The sequence below is a fragment of the Harmonia axyridis genome, chromosome 6 (genome assembly GCF_914767665.1).
Source record: "Harmonia axyridis chromosome 6, icHarAxyr1.1, whole genome shotgun sequence".
Lineage (NCBI taxonomy): Eukaryota > Metazoa > Arthropoda > Insecta > Coleoptera > Coccinellidae > Harmonia > Harmonia axyridis.
Window position 1 is genome coordinate 27832165 of NC_059506.1, and position 26345 is coordinate 27858509.

The window sequence follows — 26345 nt, forward strand, 5'->3', positions numbered from 1 at the left end:
TGACAAAAACATTTGGCGTTCGAAATGGAGTTCTTGTAATGTCTTCAACAAAAGTCTAATCGTTGATCCTTCAGAAAAAGTTCCAGGTTTCATTATGCCTAGGAAAATTTGGTGTATTTTAAATCGACTTAGTACTGGTCATGGTCGTTGCAATAGTATGCTGTTCAAATGGCATTGAATTGAAAGCTCATCATGTGAGTGTGGTGTAGAAGAAACCATTGACCACTTGGTGAATACTTGTCCAATTCATAAATTCCATGGTGGTTTCCAAACCAACTTCGAATCGATATAATGGAGACTATTCCATTCATTACTTCTTTCTAGTTCTTTTCTTTTTTGATTTCAGATTTGATTATAATATATATGTTGTCAACTTTTGGTTAAGAGGAAGAATGGAGGAGATTTTGTTTGGATGAAGAATAGACCCTTCAATATAAATATGTCAGCTTATTATGTGAACAAATACACAAACCAATCACTAAACCTATACGGGGAGACACATTTTTTCCTCTGCTAATACTGAAATTCATCTACACATACTTAAATGTTTGAAATTAACAATTATTGCTGTGTTGCTTTTCCTCAAAAGAAAATTATCATACTTCATTTAGTGCGTGAATTCATTTCGATAGATAAGATTTTGCGCAAAGCAGAATCCAGACGTTTATAATCATTCTGTTACAGTAGAAATTCAATGGGTAATGTTATTCAAGATGAATCTCGACAAGTAAACAACAACAGATGAAGATAACCCGTTCGAAGTTAGATAAAATCTCGAATCGCTCTTTACGAATGTTGTTATCGCGCTAACAACGTTAAATCCCTACCGGAAAAAAACATGTTTTTTCCCCGTTGCGAGGTTTTCGACCGTAAAAGTGGAGGAATTAGCCTGCCAGACGGCCTGGCAGGTTCGATATCGAACGTGACGCTGATATAGCTCGACTAATCGCATTAACGTCGCACACGCGAGATTTGACGTGTTCTCGTTCGGATTATCGCGTTAATCCACGGCGTATAACGCGATTTAATCGCTTTTCGACACGAACTGTCGCATCGGCTTGTTTCCCTAATCCCTGTGTTATTAAATAGAGGAGAGGGGGTGCAAGGTCAGCTTGCAAACACTTGCTAGACCGTCTGATACGAAAAACTACAACTAAGTATGAAGTTGTTGGAAAAAAAATTGGCCTCTTGTCAGAACCTTGAGTAACTCCACTCGGCCACCTGCCGATCCAATTAGGCAACAAATTGGCTCGCACCTGTACCAAGCGGCAATCAAGAAGTGGAACACTTCAAATAAGGAAAGCACCGGGCGCTAATTCATTATAGTTTTTTTTTTCGTCACTACCCGCCTCCCGGTCATTTCGATTTTAATGAATTTGTGTGTGTGTGGAAAAAGCGAGAGTTTCTTGGCAGATGCAAAAGTTGGTCGCTGAGGCTAATCCTCCACTACGTTTATCTCCACAAGGTATATATCGAAGTTATTGTCGAGCAGATTATTTGCCATCGCCATATTGTAATTTTAGCGAAATTAACATTTATTGATTTTATTGAAACGGACATCGTTGCTATGGAAAAAACGTCAAGAAAAGTTCAAGATTCCCGATTGGCAGTAAAAAACTGATTACCAAACAGGTCGCGAAACTCCTATGACAAAAAATATCAAAATTTTGTAAAGTGGATAGCCGAAAACCGTATGGGGAAGTATCAATGAAACTCTGTTGCTTGGATACTTCACCAATCTCTCTGAAAATCAGACAATGAAATATGAAGCCATGTTAGCCGTAGGCAATTCAACACTTACAGGATCCTTTCAGACTAGCTAATTTCATATTTATTCGAAAAAAATATTGAAAATGGTCATCATTTTGTTGATAAAACTTTCCCAATGCCTATTAAGTATTTGAATCATGTTCAAGAGCCTAAAATAATCAATAACGACATTGTTAACTTAACAATGAAATCAAAATTACAAGCTGGTACAACCTTAAACGAATTATTGCGCTCTGCCGAATTGAAAGCTTGAATTGACAGTGGCGTCAAATCAATTTCGTCACCCCAACAAATCGCATCAATCAAATTCAAATCTGATCGTGTGTTGGGACTTTAAGGAAGTTGAGATCGATACAAGACACTACAATCGTTGCGATTCACCGCACAATGCATCTCCATCGGAAACGACAAAAGAAATAAGCGGTAATTCCACAACACCCAACAAAAGATCCTCTCTCTGTCGATCCGACGTACAAGAGGCGTTAAGTTGCCCATTCATTCGGCATCAATTGATGCCCTCCGACCCTCGACATCATAACACAATAAAAGCCGAACACAATCCCCGAAGAGGAGACCGTAATACAAGACAAATCGGGAGGTGGGGTGAAACCCGAAACTTTTTACCCTCTACCGAAATCACGGAATCGAAGCGTAGCATCTTCTTCTTTTTTTCCTCTCCATCCCGCCAGCTCTCAGCGTTATTAAATGTTTTCGGTATCCCTGACAACCGCCGTGGGGCTTCGAAGGGAGAATAGAAGGTGGGGGGGTCCCAGGAGGGTTTTGCAATATCCGAGATCCGGTCAATCGCAGCGGAGGTGTACGGGGAATCTGCGTTGTTCGTTTTGATGCGAAATCTGCAGTGAGGAGGGTAGCCTAATTTGATTCTCTGGCGGGAGAGGGATTGCTTTTCCTGTTCGTCGGCTTCTCTGAAAAATACAGGCTGGTTTGTGAATCGTAGACTCATAAAGGTTGGTTTGACAAGGTTGGGTCGAATATCTTTTGGTATTTATGACCCTGACAGGTTGGGTTGTCCAATTCCACAGATTCATTGTTCTTTCCATACATTCTTTGTAATGTCGAAGGAGTCAATAAAGAATTTGAATTTCATGGTTGTCCCGATGATGATGCGTATCATATTCAGTTTAAACAAAATAATCAACCAATTATATTGGCCCTATGAATGCTTCCTCGTCGCTCCTAAAGAGTCAGCACTGCACAATGACTTCTAATCTGATCATTCGCGATGCACATTCAAAAGAAGCTCATGGAACTTTCTTTGTATCACACCAAATATCATTAGAATGGGAACGATATATTGAAATCTATCGAGCCAATGAGCAAGACCACCAAAGGACCTAAAATTTTCATAGCAACACTTGCTGCCGAACAAGTAGCAACGCAAGAAATGGACATACAGGGAATTTCACGTTTGCCCAAATGCAACTCGTTCCCTTTATCTGAAAGAGCTGAATCTTGTACGGGACCATTTAAGATCCAAACTGAATACCCATATAAAATCTCATCAAAAGCAGATAAGAATTGTCGAAGTTAAGGCTGTCGATAGACATACACAATGCAAAATTAGCCATGATACATTTTGCAAGTGGAAAACCTCAAAAGTGATCATAATGATCCAATACCTCCGGTAGACTTCAAATCAAAGAAGTAAATAGAACCTGGAAAGGGCTTGTTTGGTTTTGAGTCCAAAGATTTTCTCAGGTCTTTCATCGTCCAAGTTCTTGAAACATCAAAACCTTACTAGCCCCTCTCAACATTCAATTCTTCATGAGCTTCTCGAGTTTGAAGACAAAGCTCCTTGGTTCAGATCTGAAGGTAGCTCTGTTTGTTCCCTTTTTAGATTGATTATATCCCTTACATCTCTGGCAGACTAAGCTTAATCGTTTCTTGTCAGGTCCATCAACAGCACCAAGTCATCAACTGTCTTTTTGTAGACAATTCCACTCTACCTGTGCAATTTGTAAGATTGTTACATTCTGTGCTGACAAATTTGCTGTTTTGCTCTGCAATGTTCAAAAGGCATTGTTGAAAAAAAATTATGTGTAAACTAAATTAAGTGTCCACTACTGTCTTGTGATTTTTAAAATAAATACCAACATCCATCCAGAATTTCACATTAATGGTTATATGTCAAATCTGCTTTCAATTCATAAAAGATTTAAAAAGAATTCGCTAATAACTTATTTGTCGCGTGCGAAATATGCTTTGAAATGTACAATTTACTTTAACCGTAAACCAATCAAATGTCAACTTGAATGAATGTTCTGTCTTGGTTCAAGGATGAGACTGACGAATTAACTATGGTCTTGGCGACATTGATAGCCATTCGCTCGTGATTTTACGAATATTATCTCCGACAGAATGGGCTTTTACGGTTTACGACTGAATCTGCAGTTTTATAGTTTTTTCATGGTCCTTTTCATGTTGCAGAGCGGAACGTATAAGAATAAAATTGGGCGACAAATTTCATATTCATTAATTTTACGTCGTAAACCGCATCAATTGAGGAAACAGCGAAGATTATACCGTGATTGGAACCCAGGAGGTGGTTTAGCGATTAACAAATTTTAATGCGGCATAATTTTTCTCACAAAGCCGCAGCGACATTCAATTTGTCGTTAAATAATAACCGTATATCTTTATTCTTCTTTATATTAATTTTCTTTTTCTGTTTCAGGTAAGCATGAGACGACCTTCTATGAGTGTGGTTGGTACTTTGGTAGTTAGTCGAAGACGTTATGTAAGGAATGTTTTTCTTTTCAATTGGTCGAACACATTATTCGAAACTCTTTTTATTAATTTACTGGATGTGAATAGCAGAACTTTAAATTTTCTGTTATATTCATTATAAACATCAAATTACATAAAACAGATATATGAAAAGATATAAAAAACGAAAAAAATAGATAAATTATACTAATATGGAATTAAAGTGAATAAAAACACTCAGATAAACTATATAAATGGTGGAAATAAAACTATAATGACAACGAATTTTATGAAGCCAATCAACACAAACAAAAACAACATAAAAGTTGTACCAAGACAATTTTTACTGTTATTCTTATTATAAACTAAAAAAAACAAAAATATATGAAAAGATAAAAAAAAAACAAAAAACACGGATTAACTATAATAATATGACATAAAAATGAATAAAAACACTTGGATAAACCATAACTCACAAAGGTATAATAAAAATGATGAAAATGAAATTATAATAACTACGAATTTTAGAACATCAATCAACCGAAATAAAAACAACATAAAGGTTGGAGTAATAAATAGCAAACAGAATAAATTCAATGCGATGATAAATTGACTAACTTTTCAAAGCCCCAACTCCATTATAATTGAAAAATGTACGTAAAATATAGATGATCATCCGATTCCCCGAGTTCTTGATTGGATCTCCGGATGGGATGAAATTGGAACGACGAAACTTTTCCGGGCGGTGGATTTTTATCGGAAAAGTTTGTCGTATAGACGAAGTGGAGGGGGGGACACGGGACGTAGAAAAGTCGGCCATCAAGTTGAGTGCTTATAATGGAGTTGTGAACTCGGGAAATTACAATTTTTTTTGCGGTTCTTTTCGTTTGGAAGTTCTCCGAATGAGTTGTTTAGATTGTTATAAAAGCGGATTATGATGTTATTGAAAGATGGATTACGTCTCTCTCTCTCTCTCTCTTTTTGAAATGGGGAATGTTTCGGGTTGTTTCGCTTTCGTGCAATTAAGTCCAGAGGGGAACCGCATGGTTTCGGTTAAATATATTTAATTATAAAGCTAAATTAAAATGATTAATAGAAGGCTTCGGCAGTACCAAATTCGATTTCGGAAAGGTTGAAGTATTTTATTGACATTTATTGGATTGGATTTGAAATAGGAAATGAATTACCAAAAACTGAATTTTGAAATATTGAATTTTAGCGTTATTTATTTTTGATGGATCTTCGGTAGAATCTTGTTGTTGTATCCCTGCAAAGCACATATGTATTTTAAAAATATTCCTAAAAGATCCTAGAAAAATCTTTACTAAAGAAGCAGAATTCTAATTCTATGGAAATTTGAAAAACACTCCCAAAGTACTCTCTATTGTAATATTCCTTTCTTCTACGGATCATTCAATAGTTCTGACAACACCTACTCTGGGCAAATATTGACAGAAGGATTTTACCGTCGAAAAAGAAACAATTGAGGAATTACTGTAAACAAATAACTTTTGGAAAATAACAGTAAGGAAATAACAGTAAAATAATACCAGGAAAAAAATTGAAGTGAAAAAATATCAGTTGAAAAAGAGCTTCCATAAATTAGGAGTCAAAAAATAACAGTGAAAAAATTATAGTATGAAAAAAAGTCAAGAAATATCAGATGTACAGATGACAGTTGAAAAAGAGCTTTCAAAAAATCAAAGTTTAGAATGACAAATTAAAAATAACAGTAAAAGTATAACGGTCAGAATTCTGCATTGAAAAAATTACAGTAAATAAGTAACAGTCAAAAAATAACAATCGACTAATAAAAGCAATACTACCAATTAAGAAATAACTGTTCAAAAATAACAATTGCAAATAACAGATAAAAAATAATAGTTCAAGAATAACAGTTGAAAGAGAGCTTAAAAGCTGTAACTAATCTATAACCGTTGAAAAATAACAGCTTAAAAATAACTGTTATTTTTCATTTGTTACTTTTTAACAGTTATTTTTGAACTGTAATTTTTTCTGCATTCCCTCCTAACAAAAGATCCCCATCAATTTTCACAGAAAATCCACCTCACAGAACACCATCTAACAAAGAAACGCCGTGACTTGAAAACTTCACTACTCTTCAGAAAAAAACACCTCGGGGTCGTCACACGACAGTATACCCAAGATACCCGGCGTCAGGAATCTCGAAATTACCTTCGGTCGAAGTGACATCGACGAATGTGCACGTACGCGTCCAATTTCGTTCTCTTCTCGCCTCGTTACGAGACGGACACACGCCGCCGTCACTCCACTTACGGACACTAGTAACGACCCGCGAACGAGGCCCGTAGTCCTTAAAAGGCGTCGGAACGACACGTCCTAATGGTTCGGCAAAGGACCGGCGAACGCGTACACGTAGACCGTACGCGGTCGGCGACAAAACACGCGTCTAGGCGTGCGAAGTTACGGCAACGGCGCGTTCCGGGACCGCTACGTGCCGCAATGCGGCCGGCCGGTTTTGGCGAGACGCGGACTTTCGCGCCGGCAGCGTTGCCGGTTGGGCGAGTTTTTAGGCGGATCTACCAATTTTGTAAGGAGGGATGGTTTCTTCTAATAAATGCCTCAGGAGACTCCTTAGTTTTTTCTAAAGTGTATCTGGTGTCTTCAATACAGCTTAATGATATATATATACAAGGTGTCTCGCAAGAAAGTTTATATGTATGTAAAAAAGCGATTTGAAAAATGAGCCGATTTTCGATAAAATGTTTATTAATCATGAAAATACACTATTTGCGCATTTATTTCTAAATTAGATTAGAAATTAGATGGCTGTAACGGTAGTCGAAATAAATAGATCGTAGATGTCATACAATAAGCTTAGGTATTTGTAAACATAACGCCATCCAAATATTAGTCGATTTGTGTCTGTATCATAAAGTTATTCTCGATTAAACATGCCAGCTTACGAGCCAAATTCTCGTTATTTCCGGAGGTTTTGATTTTTTGCTTCAATATGAAGAAATCTGCGGCTGAGGCTCATCGAATGCTTTCAAATACCTATGTTGATGCCGCTATTGGTGAAAGAAAGAGCCGAAAGTGGTTTCAATGCTTCAAAAACGGTGATTTTAACGTCGAAAACCAGTATGGCGGTGGAAGAGAGAAGGTTTTCGAAGATGCAGAATTGGAGGCATTACTTGATCAAGACTAGTGTCAAACGCAACGAGAATTGGCAGAATCATTGGGAGTGACGCAACAAGTCATTCAAAAACCCCTGAGAGTCATGGGATGATTCAGGAATAAGGAAATTGGGTGCAGTACGAGTTGAAGCCGAGAAATGTTGAACGCAGTTTGTTTGCTTGTGAAAAGCTGCTTCCAGGGCAAAGACGGAAGGGATTTCTGCATCGTATTGTTACTGGAGGCGAAAAATGGGTTCATTGCGATAATCCCAAGAGCAAAAAATCATGGGGATATGCTGTCCAAATCGAATATTCACGGTTGCAAGGTTATGCTCAGTATTTGGTGGGTCCAGCTCGGCGTAATGTATTATGAGTTGTTAAAACCGACTGAAACAATCACAGGCGATCATTATCGAACGCGAATTAATGCGTTTGAGCCGAGCATTTGAAGAACAATGTCCGCAATACAACGAGAGACATGATGAAGTATTCTCCAGACGTTGCTCCTTCGATCCAACACTTAGACCAATGGCACACGGCCTGACTTACCATCACTTCCGGTCTTATGACGAAGTAAACAACTGTATCGATTCGTGGATCGCTTCAAAAGATAGATGGGAGAAACTAGTGGTCAGCGATGGACAAAACTTTGAATTTTAAATAAATATCCAGTTTTTTACGATAAAGTCTCGAATTTCGGAAAAAATTACCGAAGAAAGGTTGTAAGTTCATGTAATAACCACGATTTTTTCTTTTTTTCATTTAGTTAAACGTTCTTTCAACAATCAAAGATATTCTTTCCATGTGTAAATAATGAAGCATAGTGTGAAACATGTAGTCCTTTTTATGGAACAATTTTTCCCCGTCTGTTCATAAAAAATGCCGAAGTCGAACGACCCCTCAGGTTCGACCCGTATAACAGGGTCGTCCGAATTCTCGACCGTCCACAAATCCTATCGGGGTTCCTTAGGAAACCCATACGTCAAATCCGACCGAAGTCTCTCGGTCCCCCCCCTATAACCTGGCCTTTATTCACGGCGCGCGACATTCTCGGCCGCTTTTTATCGGTCGTAATTTTCGGTGAAAAACGTCCGGAGGGGTCTGCCTTATAAATTCGGAACGAGACCCGGGACGTAATCCATTTAATCCGGGAAAAAGACGACGGCCGGAAGGGACCGTCGGATCGGAAAATTCGACGGCGGACGGACAAAGCGTTATTTACTCGACGTCGAAGGAGCGTTTTGTGCTGTTTTTCGGAGGGGCGCAGCGGCAGGTTTAACGGCGTTTGAAATATTTTTTTCATTCGGGGAATCGGGTGATGAAATGGAAACCTCTATAGGGGATTTTATTGCGCTGCTTTTGAAATTTCACGAATTTTGTTGATCGTTTAACCTTATAAACTGTAGAGTTTTAAACTCAAGTTTCTCACAAAATATATCATTCTGAAGTCAAGTGTTGTTTTAGAAGTGAAAATACCATTTTTGGTCCTTCGAGCCGGATTGGAGATAATGTAAGAATTTCAAACAGATGTTGATTTTTTTTTATTAGAGTCCGTGATCTTATCCTCGAATATACATGGATCAGATTTCTAAACTAGAAGTATCAATTCTGTTGAAATTATATAGCGTTATTCCTTTAGGAATTATACAATTTGAAATAGTCATAAAGGCAACGCTGTGTATTATTTTGCGGTCTCTCTTTTGTCATTTGTATTCTGTAGGTTATTTTTTCAATACAAACGGTAGAGCCAATTCACATTTTTTCATAATTTACAATATAACAAAATTTTGAAGATACAAAAAACCAAAAAACTATTCTTAATCGAAATCCAGTAAAAATGTTGGAAGGAAAACAAATAAAACAGTTGACAATAAATCGATTCAAATTGCATCGAAAGTTATGCGAAACTTTGCAATATTAATTTTTTGAAAGGTCAAAGTTGTTATTGTTATGGTAATAGGTAATAGCCATCTGTTATATTTTATATTCTCTCGGCGGAGTCAATGTAAATGGGAATATCACATGAAAAATATTCAGCGTTTTCTTTATATTTCAAAAGGCAAAAAAAATGTACAGAGTGATCCATTATAACAAAGTTCATTATTTATCCCGAAAAAAAGAAATATCTGACAACAATGTAAACACCACGATCGAAAGATCCTTGCACACCAAAATCTATAAAAATCGAGTGAACCGTTCATACTCAAAACTCACTCTGTATATCAAATATCATATTCTTACCGAATTCGAAAAGGGGCCAAACCCGAGCAAATCGCCAAAATATCACCGTGCTCATCGCTGCCGCATCTACAACGAACCGCGAAATGAAAACTTCAAAGCGGCCGAGCTCTCGTAAGAAAAATAAGCGGAAAGCCGGGAAAACGAACGTCGAGGAATCCGGAGAAAACAAATCTTCCCCAGTTAGATTCCCTGTGCCGCACACGTATTCGGTGTTTTATCACCGCTATTACTTCAAGGTTCTCCTTATTTTCCGAGCAATATGATATCGTTCCAGCCGCCCCGTAAAATTGCTTTTTATGCGCCGCCGAACCTCGTCCACCCCCCACCACACCCCCACTCCTCCCCTAAGGCCACGCTTCGGAAACCGTATGGAAAATGGGTTTTTCCGACGATTTGGAAATTCAATCTCGCGCACTCCACTCGTCGTCGTCGTTCGGGTTCTTATTGCCTCGTCGCGTGTTATTTTCCGCGTGTTTTTTAATCGAGGGGCTCGAATTTCGTACGCCGAATTTGTTTCGGTTGTCGGGAATTTCACCGCCAACTAAGCTTTAGGCGATGCAGACAGGAGTCTCGTCAAGAAATTATGCATGAAAGTTTTTTAGTTGACGCTGGGGTTTATTTGCTTTTTTTCGTTAATTCGTCGTTATTTTTAATATGTTGTATTAGTTTTGGTATTTGCCTTATTCCTTGTTTTTATATACATAATTAAGTTTCTTTTTTTCTTATTCATTGCTTCTTATTGTTATTATGTCGACTTTCGTAAGCGTTTTTTATCTGTTCCTAAGTTTCTTCACTACAAACTCTTTAATTATTTCTTTTTTTGCCATTTTCGCTTTTTCAATTCATTATTGAATATCCTTCGTTTTAGATAAAGCTGTAATTTATTCGCAGCTTTTCATAAATTCATCGTTATTTTTATTTTGATTTATTAGTTTTGGCTGCAGATCTACCTGCCCCACAGATCTATTCAGCTCATGGACCAATGAGAAAAGTGTCAGTAGTATTATTTATTTTTGTATAAATAATTGAATTGCTTTTTTTCTTCTTATTATTATTTCATCACTATTTATCTCGACTCTCTCAAGCGTTTGCTTTTTTATTTGTTCCTATGTTTTTTCACTACTAAACTCCCTCTTTGCCTTTCTCGCTTTTTCCAATTCATTGTTGTAAATCCTTTCCCCTTCTTGAGAAGAGATGTTGTTGAGACTGGGGTTTATTTGCTTTTTTTCGTAAATTAATTGTTATTTTATTAAGCTTTGAGAGCAGATCTACCTTGCCAACAAGTCTATCTGCCCCACAGATCTATTTAGCCCACGTATCAGTGAGAATAGTGTCAATAGTATTATTTGTTTTTGTATGAATAGTTGAGTTACTTTCTTTTTTTTATCATCAATATTTAATTACTTCAATAATTATCTCGACTCTCTTAAGCGTTTGTGTTTCACTATTAAAGTTCATTACTCTTTCTTTTTTGCCATTTTCGTTTCCAATTCATTATTGAAAATCTTCTCTTTTCATGGGAACAGATGTTAAAAAATTAAAATTTCATTCGTTCGTCCTCAATGAAACGAAAACTGATTTCCACAGTCATTAGTTCGTGATGCTCCCCAATTACAAATAACGTTATTAATCATTTGTTTGTATTTCATTAGATTAATCGCACTGTCGATTAAACAGACGTTTAAGCACTCAAACCCCACACTAATTGACATCAATTAGGATCGGATTACGCGCCACTTAGAGTCATCATCTCTCGTCCAAACGAATCGCGCATCAACTCGAAAACGTAACGACGAGTTGGGGTCGGCATTTCATTCGGCCAGGTATAATACCCGCTTTACGACACTGGCACATCCGACGGGGAAACTATCGCTTACAAATTACGGCGTACGGGGGTAATTTGCCGCAATAAAGCGGGCCGCAAAACCGGCTTAACTCAGCCCGAATGGACACTAATTATACACCGTACGACGTCGGGCGGCGCAAAAACTTAACGATAGCTCCGCGTATACTTTGGCGCGGACGCAACAAGTCCCGGTATAAAGGAGCATAAGGGAACGCGTTAAATGGATTGGATTTTTTAGGCCCGTTTCGGAAAAACGTCGCGAAAAGTCTGCGACTCGGCGATTTAAGACCGCAACGTCCGATCGTTATTTCTGCCGTCTCGGCGAAGACGTATAAAGTCCCGACCTTTTTTTTCCCCGTACGTTCGAACGAGAGAAGTTGCGATCGCCCGGTCGGCTTGGTCCTTCGAGCCGGATAGGAGATTTACGCCGCACCGAGGGCGATGCAGGCGAGCGCGATTGACGACGGCGTGGCGCGATAAATTGCTCGCCGCGTATTGTGTGTTTACGGGTCGGCGAGAGGTGCGAGATCGTCGGTTTCAAAGGGTCCTTGTTAGGCGGACTCGAAATGTCGATTGTTCGGCTTGAAGTGCGATAATAATTTTGGGTTGGACGTGAGCCTTTATTAGGTGATGTTCGTAATGAGATCGATTTTGCTTGATCGCGTAAGAATTCTCTGCTCTTGGTTTTGAGGAAAATACACAGGGTGTACCAAAAAAAGTGTGAGTGGCCATGATTTTTCTCATGAATTATCCTGTTCTTCGTTGAATTTTCAGACTACATACATGGGATAAATGAACCCAAGTTAGTTCGTAGTTTCATATGCTTAAAATTTAACGTTTTTGTGTTATACTGCTCACAAAAGTTCAGACATTTTGAGTATGTTTCAAAAGTTTCGATTTTTTTTGTCCATTCCTTTATGAGTTTCATGAAGGAAAAGCATATGTTTACCCATTTTCACTTTTTTGTTACACACTCTGTATTTCCAAACAAATTGAGAATGCAGCTCAAATGGGACCTAATGATGCTGTGTCGAAAAAACAACTAAACTTTCAACGCTTAACCGTAATTTCAATGGTGAAATGCCCAGTTTATACATAAAAAGCATATCGCAAATCAACCTTCTGCCGACCGCACTGAATTCTATCAGAATCTTAGGAAATTAAGGCTATTACTAGCATGTGCAGACAGACAGACACATATTAGGCCAATTGAAAAGTACCCGGTCTAATGGACAGATGGCGGTGCTAGTATTAAATCCATATGAATTTTAGTTAGAACCAACTTTCAAACGATACTTATCAAAACTTGACAGCAGTCCTACCACTAGTTCGTGAAATATTGCGTTGTGAGTGTAGCTACTTTTGTTATTTGAAAAAAGATGGAAAAAAAGAATTTCGTGTGCTGATAAAATATTGCCTTTTGAAGGGAAAAATACAGTTGAAGCAAAATCTTGGCTTGATGAAGAGTTTCCGGGGTATGCACCAGGAAAATCAACCATCATTGATTGGTATGCTAAGTTTAAACATGATGAAATGAGCACCGAATACGGCGAACGTAGTAGACGCCCAAAAGAGGCTATCACCGACGAAAAAATCGAAAAAGTTCACAAAATAATTTTGAATGACGATAAAGTGAAGTTGAACGAGACAGCAGACATTGTGAAGATGTCATCTGAACGTGTACATCATATCATTCTCGTATATTTGTACATGAGAAAGTTGTTTGCGTTACAGAACCATAGTTGTTCAATATTGTCTGAAATGCATTCTGATAGCGATCGTTTTGAAACTAATAATCGAGCAAGGGTTCTAACTATACGAAATAACATCAGGTTTACAGGTCAAACAATCACAGAACACGACGTTCGGTCTCTGATTCCCCTTTCGAATTCGATTGTCGCCCCCTCTAGTACGCACGGCTCTTTCCTACTAACGAAGTTAATTCTGCGGCCCCTTTGACCTACCGTCCAAACTCCACCAAACGATTACAGTAATTATAACTTTTCGAGCGTCTAATTTGATCGGACTGCGTTGTTAGTCTAGGCTAGGGGACGCTTGGCGTGTCAGACCTAAAGGAACCTCGTTACCGACACTTCCAATTTCACGTGCTGAATAATTGATGGTGCGCATGTCGCTGTAGGGATTTACGCGTATAGAAGTATAGATTGGTCATGCGCGGAAGTATTACACCACTGGAACAACACGATGTCGAGAACCGTAGTATGAATTTTTTGAAGAATTTGAATGATATTAATACATTACCAATGAAAGCTTTATTCAGAGAGATTAAAGGACTTGGAAAACCGGGCACAACGTATCTTAACCTCTGATATAGCCGGGTGAACATTTTCCTCAACGAAAATTTTAAATTTCATTCAGAAGGAGCTTCTCCGAACAAACTTCAATATATTAAGAAGGAGGATTTCTGAAGACTGAACCCTGAAACCATCAGGCGCCTATAATTGTAGGCGCATCATCGTAAAAAAGGGTCAGACACATCAACCGGCTTAGACGTAGTCAATCTGGCATCATTATCTAAAAGGATAATAGTAAAACGTGAAACGGCGAAATAAACAGGATTGGATCACATCAAATCTGATGATAACATGGGGGATATCACGCAAAGAAAAAAGCGAACGTAAAAGTTATCGCAGCAAAGTTTATAACCCAATAGTTGACTACTCTTGTCGAATTCCTTTGGAACATTTATACCGCATCTGGCGGATGTTAGTTTTCACGGTTTACAATTGTACTTTCATACACTTATCTTTTAAGTGTGCTCAATAGTTCAATGCGAATAGTGTGGGCGATACGCGAGCTCAACAAATGCCGAACAAACGAAAACTACGAACTCCCTTTGATCATGCCGCCAATTGTAGAATTACACTCGTTGGATGAAGTTCGTTCAAGATTCATCGCATAATAAAGAAACTTTCTGCTGTAGTCGTACATTTCCTTGAATACCCGTTCGCCCATTATATCAGAACACTTCTTGCGACAAGTCCCAACGTTGTCGAACATACCGTCGAGCCACGGGTCTCTAATGGAGCTACAAGATGAAGTCGTGACCTGAAGAAGCCTCCACCGACGGGCAGGTCGATAACAAATTACGCTGGAATCTCCGGCAATTTTGCGATGAGTCCCCAAAAAAAAAGAGTAATGTGGGCGAGATCAAATTAGAAGAGCTAGACGGCCGGCGACTAGTCGTGGAAGAATCTGAGCGCCCACGTGCTTGCTTGTTGTTGATCGGCGGCTTAAAGTCATGTTCTATTCGAGATTCTGTTCGGAAATTGATTCGGCAAAGCAATACCTGTAGGTATTCTGAAGGTTAGTGTCCTGCAACTCTTAATGTGGGATAAGACTCCCCTAACAGAAATTGTCAGCATTGCTGTTAGTGTCGACGTAGGAATTGAGTGTTCCCTTTGGAAAAATATTGGTACCTGACAATTTAGGAAAATTCTACGAAAGATCTCTTTTGTAACACTAGAAATGAACATACATGGTTTAAAAACTTAATATCATATTATAACGATTAAACTCCGCGTAGTATGTGCGAAGCTTACATGTTGATCTTTCTGGAGGAGTTCTAAGCGGACATCGACGAAAGTTGCGGTTCGCAATTGCGAAGCAGATAAAAGTAGTTTTTTTTTTTAATGGCGAGATCGTCACGTAATCGACCAAACCCCGAGGCCGGTCGTTAAAGTGCACGTTCGCATGTCGGCGGTTACGAAACGTCGATTGAGTCGGTGAAAGTCGCCGTTCCGATAAAGGAATTTTTTACGACCCTAAATGTCAGGTACGGAAATCGCCCTCGGGCCTTCTGAATCGATCGCGTAACGCCTGATACCCGCGACAACGTAGTTTTCAGTATCATTGCTTTATTACTTCTAGCAAGACAAAAAATCCGAAAAAAAAACTTTGATATCTCCTCTACTCCAGAAGGAAATCGCCCGAACCACTGTTGCACAAACACGAACCAAAGATTATCAGCCCCTGAACTCATCAAACGCAATACTGCTTATGAAGCGTTAATACTCACACCTTTATAACGCCGTATTGTATGATCTGATATGACCTCAGAGTAATAAACATGGATAGAGGGAGCAATCGTAATTTTCAGTAGGCAAATTTTGTCCCTAACCTGAACTATCAAATTTGACAAGAAGCGCGCGGAAATGAAAACATATCAGTGATACGATATTTTACTCAATTCGCGAGTTTCTCCACAAAGAACTCACTTCTTATGTCCCATAGTGAATCAACGTTTCATATCAACTCAAAATATATTGAGATGAATAGCTAAATATATCAGAAATTCAGAAAACAAACTTCAAGCGCGCCAAACGACGTGAAACAACCGATGACACTGGGAGAGCAAAAGTTGCCAAACCTTAGATTTCAACAGGTAGATACAGAAAGCAATAAACATTCTGCTTATTATAAATTCGACAATTAGGAAAAATATCGGATTCCAAATATTCAAATTTGCATATTCAATCGGGAATCACTCAAATAAATGTGGATTTTGAAAATATATCACAATCCGACAACGTAGTCTAACCATGTTGAGGACATGTTAAAATTGTATACTTGTATACTTCCTCTATCGGCTCTATCTGTGTTTATTACTCTATGGATATAACCAATAACGAGCGAGTTATACTCAATAAAAAAGAGGGCGCGAAATACGAAATCCTTTTTCCCTGACCTAGATCTACCTAATCGATATATTTGACTCATGGGCCGATGTACGTCCTTTTCAAAACAACCCAGCCACATAAGTAAATAAGTAAAGTCTGCCGTCTACGCTATAATAGTAATATAAGTACGCTTCGAGCGTGGATCGTGCACAAGTTAGGGCGTTATTAAAATTTTAGGTCGCGTGCTACGCGAGACTCGCGCGCATAAACGTCGTAATGGCAGGTTGCGGGCACGTTTCGGTTACCGGGGACGTCGGAAACGCGGCCCTAATTTGGGCCTTCGCTTCGTGATAATACGTCGTTGATTTTTTTCCTCCCCCTCCTGTTCGATGGTACGTTCGAATGGGTTTATTACTACTACGTCGGTTTGGAGGTCGGAGGCGGTTGTTTGGCGGCGGACTTAATGGTAGACTCGATGTCGTTGATGGTTTGTGGAAATGCGCATTGATTGGTTGTGAACGGCATTTGTTTTTCAAGAAGCCAAGAAGTAATTTTATATAATAAAAATTCTAAGTTCTTCATTATAACACTCGTATAATCAACATGAAAGATTTTTAGTTTATACGTATTTTTAATTGGTCCTTCGAGCCGGATACCGATTATTATCCATTGCCAATGAAATTGGGAATTATAATTCAAAATTGTCAAATATTCGAAAGGTAGAGATAATTGAAGAAAATGAGCATTTTTATCAATTTTTAGAGAAATATTTTCCGAAATATTGTATCTTTTTTCTGTCTTGAACATTCGCTCTTAATATTGAATAATGAATAAATAGCTAATATTGATTAGAATTTTGTTTTGAACTACTCTCAATAATGTGTCTTATGAAAAAGTAGCTATTCAATGAAACGAAAGTGATAGTTATATTTGTTGACAAACCCCTAATTTTGACGGGACTATTTGTCAATGGCATTTGTTTTCAGTCAGTCGACAAGAAGTATTTTTATACTATAAAAATTGGAAGTTCTTCATTATAACACTTGTATAATCAACATGAAATGTGATTAGTTTATACGTATTTTTAATTGGTCCTTCGAGCCGGATACCGATTATTATCCATCGCCAATGAAATTGGGAATTCTGATCTAAAACTATTGAATGATGAATAAATAGCTAAAAATGATTATAATTGTGTTTTGAACTACTCTCTATAATGAAAAAGGCACGATTCAATAAACTGAAAATGACCATTATCTTTGTTGACAAACCCTCAACTTTGACGGGACTGTTTGTGAATGAAATTTGTTTTTCAGTCACCAAAAAGTATTTTCATTCTATAGAAATAAGAAATTCTTCATTATAATCAACCAAGCATACTTTCAATTGGTCCTTCGAGCCGGATAAACTGTTGACAAACCCCTTTATGTATATTATTCCCTTTGTTCAAAAATAATATTGATGGATGTTCATCGCCCGAACAATCTCGGTACATTTAATCTATACAGAACCGGATGATCGTGAAACCGCTGACCTTTGTCAGAGGAAATCGTCCTGACAACGGGGAGATAACCGTCCGGTAGTTCATAATCGTAAATTCGGATCTCCGGGCGACAAGAACGTATAATTGGGCCTAAATTAATTATGAGTCGACCGAACGACCGAGCAGTTATGTCGGTGATGCGTGTTGTAGCTGCCGTTTGGGGTACACGCAAAACATACTCTCTTGGCCGACCTCGTTGCAGGGACGTACTCCATATGAAAGGGATGATACGATACGTATCCTTTGATACAATACAGTATAATGCTGATATAATTATTTTTTTTTTTTTGAGTAGATATTGTTCAAGCTGTTCCGAACGTAAGCAAAATCTATCGTAAAAGGACGAACCCCCACCCCCAGAGTGAGACTGGAAGGGGATGATCAAGACTCGTTAAAACCGGGTTGTATGAAGCAAATCAGCCTCTTGCACTCAATGCTCCAAACTTACAATTTATGTTCTCCATTTGCTAGTATCGATCTAACATAACATTGTATATTTGTTATTGTTACTGCAATATAAATTTATAGCGTATTCGACTGGCTACACTAGTGCGAATTAATTCGAACTAAATATGTCATTTAGCTCTACAAAAATTCGAATTAATTTGCATTGGTCCAGTCAGTCGAATACGCTATTAGTGTAACGTCCAGTGTTTGTTTCAACTATTTAAGGTATTTTCTAATACCCAAACCATACAGCTAGTCCACTAAATTGCTTTTGAGAACAAACCAACGTTAACAGATATTAATCTGCCGAAGATATGTAGCAGATTATATGATAAAGGCTGTTCTTTTTTATAGTTTTATTTGTTTGAGTCACTTAGGCTGCTCTTGTAATATCAACATTCTTTTTTAAGTTATTTTTGGAGTATGATAGGGAAATTCAATAAGTTTCCTAAGCACTTACACAAACTATTAAACGATCTTTCAACCTTCTATGGAGTGGACTCTATCTCTTAATATGATAATGATACAGGTGTGGTTCATGAGATAACAACATTTTTTGCACTTCACCTTAATGGGAATGTTTGTTCATATAATTCACAGCATAGGTTCCAGTGGCTCTTGAGTTAACTAATCAGAAATAATTCAATACACAATATTATGTTGATATTCTGATAATGTTCAGATGTAAAGCGTTAATCGGTAGAAAACTGAAAACTATATAACTAATATAAGACGGCACAATATTCACACATCAATAGGAGAATCTTCGAATAGAGAAGGAACTGTCCGACCAGAGACAAATTAAGAACAATCCTTACAGTTCGTACTCAATATTGATCTACAATTAAAATATCACAAAACATCGAATATATCGCAACAAGTAAAGCTATAGATTTTCATTCTTACTCTTCTGTGAAATGGATATACAAATCATCAATTCACAATAGATATTCACATTCCGTTGCGCAAACCATGCGATTTGCTGAGTTTATATTGCTCCGTCTTATATTCGACCGGACCACAACAATTCAAGATAAGCTATGAGAGATAGGAGTAAACAATAAAGCACAGAGTTAACCCTATCAAATTACCCGCGTTAATCGATCCCCCCGTAATCCGCCACTGCACGGCTCCCGTCCTAAATAAAACATGAGCGTCGAGCATTATCGCCAAGGCCCCCTCCCTAATGAAAACTAATGAAGCCCTCGCCCCCGGGGACTCGGGCCGACCCGACGCCAGACGTCCCTTTTGAGCGCTTCACGTCAAGCGAGACGCTGTTGACAAAACAACCCCTTTCGCCTGGTACGAACAATCGGGATCGGTTACTTTCCACGTGTTACGATGGGTGGCGGTAACCCGACGGCGGTTGTTAATGTTGGCAGTCGTGATGCCGCATTATTGCGAAAACGATGGAGTTAATTTGGCAACCCTCGGTTTGATTCCGGGGGATTCGAGAGGAGGGGGGGGTCGAATTGCCTTCGGCCGCAATTACGTGTGGGATTTGATGTTGGGTTATTCATCTAGAGCGTACGTTAGGTTGTGATGGAAATTATGAATTATGTTTAACTTGTTATGCTGGGTTAAGTTCGAATTAGAATTCGTTTTGTCGATCAAATCACGAAGGAAAGAGTACGTCACTGAGAAACGAAACAAGATAGGTGTAATGCGAAGGGAATTTGGGCATATATGGATACAGCACTTAAGCCTTAAGCAACTAATCCTGTATCTGTGTAACAAATTCAGCTAGGTTTTCTCAATTTCTATTTTTGAATCTTTGGTTGATTCCGGTCAAGTCGATGTCGGTGTGCCTCAGGGTTCTCATCTTGGCCCACTCCTATTTGTGCTGTTTGTCGATTCTTCGATTTGTGCGGTTGATATGATGATAATGTTGTTTGCGGATAATTTCGAACTCTTTCTAAAAGTGACTTGCGTGCAGAACTATTTCAAATTATAAAATGCGTTTTAGGCTTTGAATAGTATCTAACAAGTTTTGGTATCCTTTTATCTCAGTATTGAATGTCTCAGGAAGTTGATAACAGATTTTACTTCCAATAAAGATTGGTGAAAATTGTGTTCTGCCGATTCTTCGAGCTGTTGATATACACAGCCTCTTCAATACCCCAACATTGAATCTCATTTGAAGACGTTCAATAAAATACTATTGCTAGTCTACTTCTTCATGCAACCAAATCAATGAGTTATTATTTATTACAAAAAGGCTATAATCGTTTGAAAATTCTCTACTATTCTTCCAGATGATTATGTGAAAATATTTTCCACAAGATGATGCCGGTATTCATTATATTTTGGTAATTGCTTTCCAACCAATATTTCAGCGCTCCTTCTCTTAGGAAATTACGATACTTCATCGTGGTATCATTGTAGAATCATCAACCTAGTGGTACCTACCTTATGCACCATCCACACCACCGTAGTGAAGAGTGTACCTACCTATTAACATCTCCAATCATCTCAATCGCAGCCTCTAATTTTTGCGCGTTCCCTCTACTCCCCCACCCCAGCCAGTTCAACGGAGTGGCGATATAATCAAAAGAAAATCAATTATGAGTCGTTGGGAAAGCGGAGAAAATTCTTTCCCGTCATGATAAATGACCGTGGAGTTGGCGCGAGAGGACCTCGTTAACTTCGCGTTAGAACAAAAGTGGTTCGTCAAACCGAATGGAGAACATCTTGGGAGGGGAGGGCGGTCGTTCTCAGTTTCTCTCTTCATTAAAAAAAACATCGTTAACGTCAGTAGCTGAAGGTGGTCGGGAGAAGAGGACCCTTGAACCTTTAACGTTTGTTGATATCCGCCGTGAGCGTGGATTGAGGTAGGCGAGCACAAGTCTCTCTCTTCCACTGGAGCACCACTCGTGCCAGACGAGTGTTGAGTGCTCAACGTTGCGATTGTCGAATGGCTCGAATGAACAACTGGAAAGGCGAGAATGAATTGTGCGAATGTGGCACCGAGAAAACACCTCTGGTGGCTTGTAAGGGCAAGGGAGGTGTTAAAGAATCCCAGAACCCACATTAGAATTGACAACATCGCCTTAATTTTTTGATTTAGGCTTAGTTGGAAGGAGCCATTGTGAAGTTTGTTTGAATGTCAATCTCGTAAACCCGTGTCACTATTAGTAGTTTTTGAATTGAGATGGATAAAAATTGAAAAAGAACCCCCATAATGGTAACAACATCATCTAACTCACCTGACACTTCACTTAATATGTCGCTCGCCTAACCAGAAAAGTTTAACCTAATTCGTCAATGTAGTCACCTGATACACTTACTCCAAAGCTCTTACTTCTTAATACCTTTTCTGTATAAGGTGTATTTGTGTCGCCATCTACACTGAGTACCTAGATTAAAAGTACTGTATAAAATAATGCCGTTGAGTTTTTTCAACTCTTTACAAGAGAATTTGAGGAAAACAGCAATGTGGAAGTTTTTAAGTATCTACCAGTTAATTCTTCAGTCGATAAGTCCCAGATGAAAACACTAACGAAAAAAAAAGTGTATGGAAATGGCTGGGCCCGTTACTTATTGACTAACCAATCCTGAAGAATAATAGCTATCATTATCGAATCGTGTATACAATCTACCATTTTCGATTCAATACGACGAAAAATCATGTCGATATCTCCATTCAAACTAGTCGAGATACTAAAGAACTGATTTTTTGCGTCTCTATCCAATTACTTTGTTGCTACATCAATAATCGACCAATTATTTCTTAATTAACTGTATTCTAAGTTCCACAGCATAATTCGATACGTATGTGTAACCGCATTCTCCTCCATGTTGAAAAAAAATTCCATCTTGTCGAGCTCGAGGAAAAAACGTAATTAATAACTGAATATCGTCTATCAAAATAGAGTAATTGATTGATCGAAGAACTCGATAATTGAGCGTGTTCCCTCATTTAAAATGATCATTAGCGACAATGGAACGCTGTGGAGCGGTGAAAAAAATGAGTTATTATTTTTTCCTGCTGTTGCGAGTTTTATGTTGGTTTTAATTATAGGTTGTATGAATAATTGAGGCAACGAAGGACGTGTAAATTGACTGTGCAGATTGTTGAATGATAAAGATGGTATTTTTATTGGGGAAGATGGAAAATCATAAAATGTTTTTATAATAGTATAAAAACACAAAAAAGTTTTGAAATATTTCTACTGGATTCTTGACCGCGAACTGGAAAATTTATTGAATTTTTCTTTGGTTTCCAAAAGTTCATTATTGATGATAACAAACCAAAATATATCAGTTATCGACCTCAATCGAAACTCGGATAACACTAATTTTATTCCTTATGTGGTTTATCGAAAACTTCATTTGTAAAACTTTCCCTACTTATATCAAGCTAAAAAAAACTAGGTACCTACTTGAATATATTTTTTTATCAAAGGAAGGGAAGATTTCCTCTTCTCATCTTCCTCCTATTTCTTTATATTATGGAATTTAAAAAAATATATATATATATTTGATCTGCCATATATTTTTGGTTTCATCTTACTTAACCAAGTTTATGGTAAAATGTTCACTTTCGATATCGAGATTTAAAAACTAAAGTGAATTGTTTGCATTATATCTGCTTGATTAGCCTAGTTACTCAGTGATGTGTAATTTATTGCAGGAAATTATCAACAAAAAATCCACGTTTCTCTGCAATTTGCGATATTATCATTTATGATTTCAGTCTAATTGCCATTAATTATTCACATTAATGGATATTATTCCGTTTGGCGCGTTGAAAATTTCTGTAACGTTTGTAGTTTTTGTAATGCATTATAACATTTCGCGACGTGAATATTGTGGAAAATCATCTCTTCTGCAACTCTTACTGCCGCACAGACTATCTTTGCGCAATTAAAAACGCGCTGCAATCGATACAGCCTCCAAGCATTATGCAGTTCCGGTACAGTTTCAAGACCGCCTAGGACCTAAAAGGGTTATTTATCGCTTATACGGCAGTTTTTTCATGAATAAATACACAGAGGTTTTCCCGATGAATGATGATAAATCGAAGTCTTCAGATTCTGTATAAAATGCATTTTGTCTAGTAAATTCAGTTGGATGCAGCACTTTCTCTCACAATTACTTATGTTAATACAGATTTACCACTCAAAAAATTTCGATATACAGACTTTTTCAAATTGCCGCTAATACACTATTCATAAAAAATTGTGTAGATTCAGGTTTTTCCTTCTAAATTCTGTAAATAGAGCAGTTTTTTATCACAATTCTGTAATACAGAATTTTGTAAAAACAGATTTTAAGTCGAAATTCTATGAATAGAGAATTTTCTACTGAAAGCTATCAATATAGATTTTGTCAAGCTTCTGTTAACGCATTATTATCAGAGCGTTCAGCAGTTTTTTCTCAGAAATCTGTAATACAGGATTTTGAAAAAACACATTTCTCTTGTCGAAATTCTTTATACAGAATTTTGCGCTAATTGATATGAGTATGAATGAGTGCCGAGTCCCGCTCGAGGAGGTACTTTTTCCAGAATTGAGAAAATTATCTGATAGCCGGCCAGCCGGGATATTAATTTCATATATTAACACACAGACGTTAAAACCACTCTTTTAGTATGAATGAGTCAAAATTCTCGCATACAGAATTTTATTAAAATGGATATTTTTTTGTATAAATTCTAAATTATTTTCAGTAAGGAAAACAGTTCTTCCCCAAAATTCTGTAATACAGAATTTTGTAAAACGAATTTTTGTTCAAATTCTGTAAATACAGACTGTCAAATTCTTTAAATGAAATGGGCATTTTTGCGGGCAATTCTCATATACAGAATTTTGTTGAACGGATATAAATTCTGCAATTACATAATTTTCAGTAAGGAAAGCAGTTCTTCCTCAAAATTCTGTAATACAGAATTTTGTAAAACAGATTTTTGTTCAAATTCTGTAAATACAGACTTTCAAATTCTTCGAATGAAATGGGCATTTTCAGAGAGTCATGAAAATTTCTGCATACAAGGATAGATCCCCAAATGTTCTGCACGGCCCTGACTACGGGATGCGGTAGACGTCTACCACGGGGATCAAACGGGCGGTGTTGTTAGTAGTAGTAGAAGGGTGGGGAGAGGGGTTGCACGTCGTCGGTTGTCTCTCCGGCTCATGGGGAACGATGCGGGACGTCGGGGGTTCGACGTCGCTTCAATTATCTCTGAGGATGAGCGCCCGAAATCGAATTAAGGCTATCGGGAATCTCCGCTAATTTTCCTTGAACGGATCGCGTAATAAATCAGTACGAGGGTTGGTGGGGGTGTTAAGCGATTAGATAATTTAAATGGAGCCAGTTTGGGGTCGCACTGAAGTCTGCTAACATTTAAGCATTTGCAGGTATCAGAAATCTACACCTTTCAAACTTGATATTTTAATGCAAATTCATTTAAATCCTATTCAGAAATCGCTTAATCGATTCTTTCAATTTTTGAACCTATCAACCTTCACAAAAACTTTTTTTGTGAAAAGAATCAGTGAGTTCATTTCAAACTGTCAAACGAAGGTTCCTTCCAAGAATCAAAAGAAACGATCAAGCGATTTCCGCACAGAGTCAAAATGAATCTGCACTGGAGAACCTAGTGAGAAAGGTAGTAGAGGGAACACTACCACGTGACATTCTCGGGAGGGACTAAAATAATGTACGGTGTTGCTAGAACGATTAAAGATCAGTAGAAGTTAGGAATATTACAATAGTTTCAACTTTCGTCAAAAGGTACTTTACGAATCTTCGCGAAATTAGAGTTTTGTCTCTTAGAATGGTATTTTTACGAATATTTTCGAAAAACATCAGTGCTTTATAGGGATAACCATATCATCAATTCTTTCGCGAAAAAGAGAAAAAAATACCAAAATTATTTTGGATATTCATTCGCAAATTGAATATATTAAAATTCCACTTTTGTATGTTCAAACAATTCAATGCAAAATATGATATGAAATTTAACAGATTTGTTTGTTGCCATATTGTGCAATATCAACGAGAAATCTTCAAATTTTAAATGCTTCTATTTTTTCTTCATTTTTAAATATTTTTTTTTTCAAATGAAAGATTTGAAATGTGACGTTTCAACGATAATCCATAACAAAACCTCAATTTTCTACCGAAGAAGCATTCCCCAGTGTTCCACTTCCATTCACCGTTATCTCCAAGATAAAAAAAGAAACCCCTCGACACCAATTCTCGCCCCCTTATCTCGCCATTACGGCCCTGCGCCCCCTATCGAACGGCACATAAAGCTCATAGTTAATTGCACTTTAATGAATCATTAAGGTGCGGATGGAGCTGTATTAATTGCGAACTTGGTCGCGAAAGCTGCTTAACAAGCTTTGTAATCACACCCTTAGGGACCCCGACTGGATGACGTGGCGAGGGCGGTTTATGGTCTTTCCGTCTCCGTCGCTCTCGCGTCTTCTTTCCGGAAACCAGCCCGGAATCCGATCGAAAAGAGACGGGGATTGAACGGATTAAAACAATCGGATCCGACTACCCCTATTTAGGGGTGAATTTTCCATTTGGGAAGTTGATTCGGATGATACAGGTGATCGGGGATGTATTGTGATGGGTTTGGATGCTTCTTACACGTTTAATAAGTGTACTTTAGGCTTAATGGAATGGAAAACTAAGAGTCTTGAACTAATTTTTATTGGGTGGTTGATCCATTGGGTAGGGACCCGAATTCATAAGCAGATGGTCGAGGGTTCGAGCCCCGCGCCAGAAAAGAAATTTTTTTGGTACAGAGAAGTGTCCGATCATTGGGTACTGGGTAGAAAATTAACAATGATGTGTCTGAAGTGGAGATGAGGAACACCTTTACAAATCCACATTCCCTAAAGTTTCAAGCTTCTGAGATACGTCAATTTTACCTACCACTGGGAGTCGAGATGCAAAACGAAAACAAACAAATTATGCTCCAGTGTCTTTATAGCAAAACGGTCTTGTAGAGCCAGTTG

At 38.0% G+C, this 26345-nt stretch overlaps 1 protein-coding gene across 7 annotated transcripts in view; it reads left to right on the forward strand.

Annotated features, from left to right (window-relative positions):
* The window catches only part of LOC123683474 (extensin-like), a 151134-nt gene that overhangs the window by 110409 nt on the left and 14380 nt on the right, over positions 1 to 26345 (forward strand). The window contains exon 1 of one of the 7 annotated variants that reach the window (XM_045622550.1): positions 4466 to 4528. The exons of the other annotated variants lie outside the window; for them this stretch is intronic. Within the exon in view, the coding sequence (XP_045478506.1) occupies positions 4472 to 4528 (57 nt within the window). The 5' untranslated portion in view covers positions 4466 to 4471. Of the gene's footprint in view, positions 1 to 4465; positions 4529 to 26345 lie in introns of those variants that run through there. 7 annotated transcript variants of the gene reach the window in all.